At 41.4% G+C, this 11,200-nt stretch overlaps 1 protein-coding gene across 1 annotated transcript; it reads right to left on the reverse strand.

The window, feature by feature from the left end:
* Positions 1 to 6,872: 6,872 nt before the first annotated feature.
* Positions 6,873 to 9,065, reverse strand: Ezhip (EZH inhibitory protein). The gene has a single exon (XM_040288379.2). The coding sequence runs from the start codon at positions 8,978 to 8,980 to the stop codon at positions 7,214 to 7,216; it is 1,767 nt and encodes a 588-aa protein (XP_040144313.2). The 5' UTR covers positions 8,981 to 9,065; the 3' UTR covers positions 6,873 to 7,213.
* Between the last annotated feature and the right edge of the window lie 2,135 nt (positions 9,066 to 11,200).

Raw genomic sequence — 11,200 nt, forward strand, 5'->3', positions numbered from 1 at the left:
AAGTCTATAAAATCTCGATTTGGGGAAAATTTCTTAGATATGACACTAAAAGTATGATTAATAAAAGAAAATGATAAATTAGGTTTCATTAAAATTAAGACTTTCTGAGGCTGGGGCTGTAGCACAGTGGCAGAGCACTTGCCTAGCATGTGTGAGGCACTGGGCTGGATCTTTAGCACCATATAGAAATAAATAAAATAAAGGCATTCTGTCCATCTACAACTATAAAATTTTTTTAAAACAAATTAAGACTTTCTGTGTTGGGAATGTAGCTCCATGGTAGAGTGATTGCCTAGCATGTACAAGGTTCTGGTTTGATAAATAGCACTGCAAGAAAGAAAAATGTGTTCCTGAAATGGTGGCTCACACCTGTAATCATGACTGCTCAGGAGGCTGTAGGAGAAGGATCACAAATTTAAGATCAGCCTCAGCAATTTAATGACACCCTGTCTCAAAAAAAGGGGGGGTGGGGATGCTCAGTGTTAAAGCACCCCTGGGTTTAATCTCCAGTACCATACACAAAAAATTAAATAAATATTAACTATGTTTTACTCACCTATTTCAAACTATTACATATTTACTCAATAGGAAAGAAAATTTGTCTATAGAAATATCTGTATATATTTGTGTAATAGCCAAAATATGAAAATATTCATTAACATCTTTTTAATAAAAAACAAATTGTAACATATCCATATAGTGGAAAGAAAGCAAGAAGGAAAGGAAGGAGGGAAAGGAGGTAAAAATGAAGAGAGGATGGGAAGAAGGAAAAAGGATTGAAAGAGAAAAGGAATATGAAGGAAAGAAAGAGCAAAAGAATTAAAAAAAAATTCCTTAAGTTTTCTTATGAATGCCTGAGACTTATGAAAGACTATGCTTATTTAAGGTGTGTACTGAAAACCATACTACTTCCCATACAAAATGCAGGTACTTCTGGGGTTTGAATACCACTTAGAGCACAGGAACACAAAAGGCAGCAATAGACCAGAGACAGAAATTTCTGTGCAGAACATGGTGGCACACACCTGTAATCCAAACAGCTCAGGAGGCAGAGGCAGGAGGATGGTGAGTTCAAAGCCAGACTCAGCAAATTAGTGAGGCCCTAAGCAACTCAGCAAGACCCTGTCTCTAAATAAAATATAAAAAAGAGGTGGGTATGTTGCTCAGTGGTCAAACACCCCTAGGTTCAATCCCCAGTAACAAAAAAAATTAAAAATTTAAAAAAAAACCAAACCAACCAACCAAACACAAAAAACAAGCATAGCCAGGTGTGGTATCGCATGCCTGTAATCCCAGTGGCTTGGGATGGTGAGGCGGGAGGATTGAAAGTTCAAAAGCCAGCCTCAGCACCTTAGTGAGATCCTAAACAACTCAGGGAGACCCTCTCTCTAAATACAAAAAAAGGCTGGGGATGCGACTCAGTGGTTAAGCACCTGGGATTCAATCTCTGGTACAAAAAAAAAATAAACAAACAAACAAATAAATAAGAAAAGAAATTCCCAAGAAGCAGCCTATGCCTATTACTTTCACTTTCTAAACCTGTCCCTGTCTCTCGGTAGACCTATCTTCCTGCACCATAAATTATAGCTTCCTGCTATATTCATTTTTCACATGTGACTTTGAATTCATATTGTCGAGATTTTTCACCTTCAATATGAAGTCGGAGTTGATAGCATAGTTTTACAGAACACAAAACAACACCATTACTTCCTAATAAATAGCAGTAGATGAATGTTTCCAAACCATCACTTTCAGAGTTGATAAAGTGGTAGTACTTTGTGCAGGGATATATCATGCAGTTTACTTCATAAAGAAAGTTTCTAAACTTGGACCAAGACAGAGTCCACAACTCAATGTGCCTTTCTTTCATGTTATATTTTATGTCATTTCTATTCATGGATGTCCTCATCTATAAAGTGGGTTTAATATGAACACCAACTTCCTAAGGTTATTTTTCCATATTAAATAAGTTTAGTGTATGCATAAACATTAAAATAATACTTAATGCACATAAGTATAACATGATTTTTTAATGTAGATTTCCATGCTTTGCAATGTTTAAAGGCAATTTACAGTCAATAATGATAATCCCAGGTATATTGCATTCATCCACTAAAATGAATATTTTAAAAGAATTAAGGTGTAAATAATGCCTGGAGGGAAATTACTACTTCTAAAAGCATTCACATAGCTACTTCAAGTCCAAATTTGTTAATTTCCTAGAATTTTTAACTTTAGAGACTCTATTTTTTACATTTTTGTTCAGTGGCCTCTGGTATTGCAAAAATGTTGCTCAACAACCTGTGTAAATGTCTTCCAATTTTAAAGTACAATAAAGATTTTTTTTCCACTTTTGAAATAACCAGTTTGATTTTAAAGTATTTTGCTTGGGAAAGATCAGAAAAATGTTAATAGTCTTGCTGCTGCAAGCAGGACTATCTGGTATGTGATCATAACCCTGATCATAATTGTAATCAAAATGAAACAGGCACTGATTATATGCCAGACACTGTTGGAAGCCCTTAACAAGCACCATTCATTTTAATCCCTACAACAATTTAGGAGCATGCACTACTGCTGTGCCCAACTGACAAATGAGGAAACACAGGATCTCAGGTTAATTAACTCAACAAGGAAGAGACAGTGAAGCAGTGAGGAAAACCGAATTCAAACCCAAGAATTCTGATTCTAGAGCTAATACCTATGAGATTTTGGAAAGCACAAAATTGTTTTGGGTTTTTGTTTTTATTTATTTATTTATTTATTTATTTATTTATTTATTTATTTATTTATCTTTGTTACTGGAGATTGAACCTAGGGATGCTTAACCACTGAGCCACATACCCACCCCTTTTTAATATTTTATTTAGATACAGGGTCTTGCTGAGTTGCTTAGGGCCTAACTAATTTGCTGAGATTGGCTTTTCACTTTCAACATCTGTAAAATGTTGGGAATAAATGAAGGCCTTCCAACACTGGGAAGTTGTGAAACTTGCATTAAAATTGCACAAAGTGATAGCTCAGTGGTAAAGCACTTGCCTAGCATTTGTGAGATCCTGGGTCCAATTTATAACACTGCAGCAAAAAATAATATACTTATTATATTTGCCATTGACTATTTGTAGAATTATTCAAGCAAAAGAACTACAACAGCAAGAATTGTTAAAATATGTATTCTCAAAATTTTCTTCAGTTCCAAAGATTTTTAGTAGCACACCCAATATTTCATTTTCATTCCTGAATTTGATTTTTTTTAATTTGACTCCATTACTACATATTACAGATCCTATTTTGTACTTTCCTGAGTTATGAAAGGCCTGATTATATACATAGTATTATCATCAGATATTGGGGAAACACCTGAGGAGGTGGCATATTTTCCAAGAAGTAAGGGCATTTAGTAGTAGATTCTGGGAAGATGGTGACAGTGGTGACTATACAGTTTTTAAGTATCTCCAAACACCCACATATAAACGGAGCAGTAAAGCACAGAAGCAAAATTCATGGTTAATGTTTTCATCAAAGCTAGTTTAACAAGGTATCACCCAAAACTTCCAAATTCAAGTAGATAAGGACAAACCACCAACAGTCACATTACCTACATGATATGAGTACCTGTGTAGAAGGAAAAAGAAGTACAGTCAACCCTCCTCATCCATAGGCTCTGCACCTGCAAATTCAACCAACTGCAAATCAAAAACAATTAGGAAAGGGCTGGGAATGTGGCTCAGTGGTAGAGCACTTACCTACCATGCATGAGGCCCTACGTTCACTCCCGCCAAAAATGACTGAGAAAAAGCCCTGTATCTGTACAGATAGGGACTATTTCTTATCATTATTCTCTAACAATATAGTATGACACCTATTTTCAAAGCATTTATATTGAATTAGGTATTATAGTAAACTAGAGAGGATCTAAAGTGTATGAGAGGGCATGTTTAGGTTATATGCAAACACTGCTCCCTTTTTTGGTGAAGGGGTCTCTTTCTTTGCATAGGCTTGTCCTGAATTCCTGGGCTCAAGCCAACCTTCTGCCTCAGCACCCCCCAAGGAGCTAGGATTAGAGGCTCAAACTATTGCACCCCACTACTATCCAGTTTTCCATAAAGGAGTTTAGCATCCACAGATTTGATATCTCTGTGCGTTCCTGGAATCAATCCCCTTCAGATACCAAGGGATGACTATACTAGCACAGTGTCTGGTTAACTGGATAACATAAGAACTGCAAACAACCTAACTCATTGGAAAAAGCAGTGAAACTGGGAGGGTTTCATCCCTTTTCAATTCCAAGTGAGTTCAAAGGACCCAGCTCAAGAGGCATTGGAACACTATAACCCTGGGTAAATACCTCGGGACACTATTGTGAGAGAAGCCTGCAATTATGAAAACATGCTGGAGGTAGATTCACAATTCAATGGGAAATAAGTGAGAGACTAAGGAAATGAGAATGTCTCATTCTATACTGTCTACTTATGTGAGTATCAAGCACTTGAAATGTGATCAATCAGAATTAAAATGTGTTGTAAAATATGCCAAATTTTGAAGACTTAGTAGGAAAAACTATAAAATATCTCATTAAGTTCTATAGAGATCACATACTAAACTAATATTTTGGATAAGTTAAATAAATGATTAAAATTAATATAACATGTTTCTTCATTATTCATTTACTTGACTACTTACTTATTTTTAGTACTGGGGATTGAACCCAGAGGTGCTTTCCTGCTGAGCTACTTCCCCAATCCTTTGTTTTTAATTTTTTTAATTTTGAGACAGGCTCTCACCAAGTTGCTGAATCTGGCCTCAAGTTTGTCATCCTCCTCCCAGGATCACAAACATGCACCACCATACCTGACTAGTTTTTTTATATTTTAAATTTTGGCTATTTGAAAATTGTAAATTGTATGTGTTGGCAGCCTTATATTTCCATAAGATAGCATTTCGTATTACTGATAAGTGGATATGTGGACAAGTCAATCAGGCAGCAGGAGTAGAAGGGAATAGATGTAAGTGGATGTCCAATATTTAGATTAACCATTTTAAAGTGGGGCACACCAGTAATTCCAGAAACTCAGCTGAGGCAAGAGGACCACAAGTTCAAGGCCAGCCTCAGCAACTTAGTGAGACGTTGTCTCAAAATAAAAAGTAAAAGAAGGCTGGGAATGTGGTTCAGTGGTTAAGCACCCTTGGGTTCAATCTCTGGTATCCCCCAACTCCCCCCAAAACATTTAAAAATGTGAAACTAGATGAAATTTCCTAGGAAGTAAATTTATATAAGGAAAAAATCCAAATACTGAGGCCTGGGTATTTCAGCACTCAAAATTATGAAAAGTGAAAAAAAAAGTACAGGAGAATGCAGGGTGAACACAAAGAAAGCAGTCTCCAAAGACTAAGGAAAATCATTTATCAAGGAGTGAGGAGTTAACACTGTGCCAAATGTTGCAAGCAAGATGAAGTTTAAGAATGTGTGTACAGCCGGGCAAGCAGCCACATGCCTGTAATCCCAGCAGCTTGGAAGGCTGAAACAGGAGGATTGTGAGTTCAAAGACAGCCTCTGCAATTGCAAGACACTAAGCAATTCAGTGAGACCCTGTCTCTCTCTTAAAAAAAAATGAAAAAAGAATCACAGGTCCTGGATGCAGCTTTGAGGAATAAGTGTATCTGAAAATTTTACATAACTGTCAGGGTTTTGAGACCTGGTGGGAACATCTCCTTGTCCCTGTGGACAAGTAGCTCTCTGATGTGCATGCAGCAGGAGCAGAACCTAAGGATTTCCTTCCAAAATGTAAGGCCTAGGACTAGGCTTCTACTGGACACACACCAGAAAAGCAGAGGAGGGAAATGAGAAAAGAGATTACACACACACACACACAGAGCACTAGGGATTGAACCTAAGGGTGAATAACCACTGGGCAACATTCCCAGACACCCTCCCTCCTTTTTAAATTTTGAGACAAGATCTCATTAAGTTTCTGAGGCTGGCTTTCAACTTTCCATCCACTTGCCTCTGCATTCTGAGCTATGGGATTACAGGTGTGTGCCATGGCACCAGAAAGTACCATGTTTCCAAAGATTTCTATTTTTTAAAGCAGCTGAATTTCATATAGAGGTAGTTACATGGTCAAAGTAAAGAATGTAGAATATAAAAGTTAAGATCATATCAAGAGTTATTCCAAAGACCAGCATGTAGTATGTTCAAACATCTCTCCAAAATCCACACGCATGCTCGCTCTCTCTCTCTCTCTCTCACACACACACACACACACACACACACACACACACTCTTAACATTATATACTTGCTCACAAACTCAGTAACAACCCCTTTTACAACAAGATTATCCATCAATGCGTATTTTTGTTAAATATCTAACCATTTTCCCATGAGTTATTAACCTCAAATTCCCCAACCCCAGACCTCCAGAGACCCTTCTCAGCAAATAAACATTTACCTCCAGTAGAAAATAGAAGAGCTCTTCTGCCCTCAGCCTCCAGGTTCCTGCCCCCACTCCCATACCTCTACTCTCATCTGGGTCATGTCCCCAACACTCCCCCGCCCCCATTATTCATGCCCTTCCTCTTTTCTGATCCTGGAAATCTTTTGTCATCTCTCCTTGCACTCAGCTGCCTCATGTTAAATTGTGCCCCTTTTCTTACTCAAGTTGCAAATCACCTATATTAAGAAAGTATACAGTGCCTTAAGGAGGAACTTACCCGGCAGAACTCCATTTCTGGCAGTGGCAAAAAAAAAATGATTGCTAAAGCATATTTTATTCTTTCTTGCATCCAAATAGACAGCTAGCATGCTAATAACTTTCTTTAAACCAGGATTGAGGACGACAATAAAAAAAACTCTACATTTTTAAGGTGAAACCAACAGCTTTATTAAGGTACTTCATTACATAAAAAGCTACTTAGGGAAAACAATTGTCAACTCAGGGGCAAAGGCAGGCCCTTTTGAGGAAGAATGGGGCTTGAAATCAAGGGCAAAGGGCAGGTAATTGCTGAGCATCAGGGTCATGGGGAGAGGATGCTTCAAAATTGCTCAGGATATTGATTAATAGCTAGAATTCTTGGAAAATCTCACAGGTATACAGGTATGCATAGAATAATCTATCCATGCGCTGTTGGATGCTGATTCCTTCTGTGGGTCTTGGAGGACACTCACAGAAGAGGTCACAGCACAAATGGTGTAGGGGCATGAGATGATCCCCCTACACCTGTTCTCCTCCCTGTTCCCCGGGAATTTCTGAGCTCGGGGCATCCAGCTCAGGCAGCAAGGCACGCCTAAGGCTGGAAGGGCTAGGAGTAGAGATAGAATCCAAGCCATAGCACGGAGGAGAAGAGGATGAGGAATCCTGGCCAGGAAACTTGGTGGGAGATGAAGAGGGGCTTAAGCCAGGAGATCTAATTGGGGAGGAAGAAGGGGAAGAGGACAAGGAGGATGAGGAGGACGAGGAGGATGAGGAGGATGAGGAGGATGAGGAGGATGAGGAGGAGGAGGAGGGCGAGGAGGGCGAGGTGGAGGTAGAGATGCTCTCACTGCGCTGCCTATGCAAAGGAAAGAACCTACCAGGGGGTGAAGGAGAGGAAGCACGCATACGGACTGCATGCCAGACAAACGGAGAAGGCGGGCTTCCAACCGGGCTTCCAACCTCACGTTCAGAAGAACTTGAGCTACTCTGAAAGACATGCTGTAAGGGTGCCCTAGAGGAAGGAGGAGGTCTCCTGCCACCTGGGTTAGGCAGAGCGCCTCGACTGGGAATGGCCGACCTTCCAGATGACCTCTGCAGGGTGGGGCGTCTCCTCCGGGGACCAAGGCCTATGGTTGAGGTCGTGCTGCTAGGAGTAGGGCCGGACTTTGTTGCAGGTCTTCTGAGGGTGGTGTTTGGCCGGGATGCACTGGTGCGAACAGGAACTGATGAAGTGCTGCCACTGCGAAGATCAGCACCTGGTCGGGTGGCACGGCTCCTGGGATTAGTGGCTGATGCAGATACTGGACGTCGAAGAGCAGGACCTGGCCGAGTGACATGGCTGCGGAGATCAGACCCACGGAGATCAGACCCACGTTGAGAGGCTCCATTCTGGGGAACAGGGCGGGGCCTGGATGAACCACTGCGAAGAACAGGACCTGGTGCACTGGAGCGACGGCGGAGACCAGGGCCTGGTGCAGATGCATGGCGATGATCAGGGCTGGGCCTGGATGCACCACTGCGAAGAACTGGGCCTGGTGGGCTGGCACGGCGTCGAAGAGCAGGCCTAGGCCTGGATGCACTGCTACGCAGAACAGGGCCTGGTGGTGTGGCACGACTGTGGTGAGCAGGACCTGGTGTAGATGCATGGCTTTGGGGGCCATGGCCTGGAACAGTGGTGCCACTGCAGAGGGCAGAGTCTGCCCTGAGGGCTTGGCTGCGGAGAGCAGGTCCTGGACCGGTTGCATGATTCCATGTGGAGGCTTGAGAACGACGGCGGCGGCCGGGCTGAGAAGATGGCGGCGGAGGCACAGACGCCTGCGCAGAAGCCCCAGGAAGCAGGTGGCTCCCTGTAGGCTTTTCAGCCTGATCTCGGCTGGGCTGGCTGGGCTGCTTCTTACGACGTTTGTTCTCAGGGCTCTTTTTCTGGGCCTGGGGTTGCTCCTGGCCACTGGTCTCAGGTTCCTCATGTCTCAGGCTTGCCTGGGAACCACGGCTGTCCTGGAGGTCAACACGGCGTTTTGCTGACATACTGTCCATGGAGGGCAGCACAGGGTCTTCACAGGCAGTGGAAACGACGGCAGAGGTAGCAGAACCTGCTGTGCTGCTTTGATCAGTGTCTCCAAACACAGCCTCATGGCTTGAGGCTGTGGGGACCAAGGCAACAGGATCTTGATATACCCTCCCAAAGACATGGCCAGGGGCTAGGGTGGCCTCATTCTTCTGCCCTCTGGGTACCTCACCCTGCTGGGGCTTCTGCTGCTTCCCTCGAGGTGCCTGAGTAGCCATGCTATAGGATTCCAGCTCTGACCCAAGTGAAGGCTCTGAGACAAAACTCCGGTGGCAAGTAATGCCGCCGGCTGGGTCCAGTCAGAGCTGGTAAAGAAGGATGGGTGGGGCCAACTGATCTTCACCTCTGATTGGTGAGCTGGATATCACGTGATGCTTCCCACCATTCTGTAGCCGTAGCCTAGCAGCCCAACGTAGACCTTTCTGGCGCCAGCCAGGAGGGTGTATGCACCCCTCCCTTCAGCCTTAGAGCTATAGGAGGCGTTTCCCGCCTTTGGATTTTTGTGCTTCCCCCACCACCACCCATTTTGTCCTCTGGGGTCAATAGTGTGAATTTCTTTAGTCTCAAACCTGGCCCCTAATATAGTATGGTTCAGGGAAAGGGTTTGGGGTGTGGAGTCTATCTGTGTGAACCATTTGAGGTACCACAAATCATCTTGTTAGTACCACTCCCCTCTCACAACCTCAAAAAATCAAACTCTTGAAAGATACCAAGCTGGCTGACAGGCTGTATCCCCAAGCTAGGGTGGGACCCCATAGAGGATTGTTCAAGAACCCCTTCAGGCATCTGGATAATCCCAGACTGGATCTGGTGTATTTTAAGTTTGGTGAGAGGCCTGAAGGCAAGAAAAGAGATGGGGTCCACAGTGTCTTGGCTTGAGCTGTTCTGCCTACCTCAAAACAGCAGACAGAGATTTAGAGTGTTCCTTTAAACTGCTTCTCCCTACCTTTTGCCCTGAGGCCAAGGTTTCCTAGGATTAAGGCTGATACCTTTCTTAACGTTCATCAGCATTTTTAAGGGCTGCATAGGAATCCACTGATAAATGCACAAATGCACGTTCATTTATTTGGACTAGACTCTAGTTTCTTTTAAATTTCCTGTGATGTACAGACTTGAAGTTTCATATTTGGACCCTCATTCTTAGTCACTATTTCAAAAGGTCGGCTTCTTTAAGTGCCCAAAACAGAAAAACAAATATGAGAAAAACACCACTGAAATTCTCAAAACGCCCTCAGGCAAATACTGGACATACTTCTTTATATCTCGGTAAAATGGCCACTCGCACGTTTCATAGTTTTGTTTTATGAAAATTGAACTATTTATGATTACATGTTGTTTTATTAACCTGTTTTGGGGGTCCAGAAAACAGTCTCCCATATCACTGAATAAATTTCCACAAAGCCATTTTAACTAAAAAATATACCTATTGAGGAGGAAGCTGATATTTTCAAATACTCCTGTGTCAACCAACATTTATGTTTCCCAAATTTTTACATCAATGTGAGCCACATCCTTCTCACTAAAAACTATTCTTATCCTCAGTTTTGTCCTTGTTGCAAAGTCCCAGAAAAAGAAATTCATGGTACAGTCTATGCACACTTGTAATTCTTTGATAAAAATACTGGCAAACTGTTCTGAAAGTTGCTGTTATAACAATTTTAGCAGGATAGAACAGGATATTTATGAGAATGAAGAGCAACTGGACTTCAACACAACTCAAAAATAGAATGGAATGATATGTGGAGTGTTAATGTGGAATGGAAAATGGATTTGAAATGGAATGCAGCAGGGGATGAACTGGAGACTGGAGTGAAACTGGGACTGGAATACAGACTTGAACAGGATGTGGAATAGAAAATTGAAGAGACTGGACATAGAATAGAATAAGATAGAATGAGAAAATGGAATGAAATAAAATGGAAATAAAATGTCACGAAATAAAATGTGTTATATGAGAAAGGGGATGAAACAGTATAGTGTTAAATAAAATATGAAAGAAAATAGAAAATAATCAAAATAGGAAGGAATATAAAATGGAACAGAATGTGCAATTGCCTGAAATCAATGCCTGTGAAATATGTCCTGTAGATCTTAAAATATCAGAAAAGAATAGAATGAAATTTGGAATGAAATATAGAATCCAAATTTATGAAGGATGAACTAGGAATTAAATAATAATGGAAGATGGAAAATGAAGTACTGATGAAATACAAGATGGAATTAAATGAACAGTAAATAAATAGAATGTGTTCTGTTCATGTACCATTCCATAATTTAGTGTCATAGAACAATGTTCACTTTATTTCATATCATTTTGTAGAGATAGAATTCAAACAGTACATAATGGTGATGGCTTGTGTATGCTACACAATGACTGGGACCGGAGCTGGGGACTTGATTGGTTTTAAGGTTATGGGGGAAGGACAGCAGTAAGTGAT

The sequence above is a fragment of the Ictidomys tridecemlineatus genome, chromosome X (genome assembly GCF_052094955.1).
Source record: "Ictidomys tridecemlineatus isolate mIctTri1 chromosome X, mIctTri1.hap1, whole genome shotgun sequence".
Lineage (NCBI taxonomy): Eukaryota > Metazoa > Chordata > Mammalia > Rodentia > Sciuridae > Ictidomys > Ictidomys tridecemlineatus.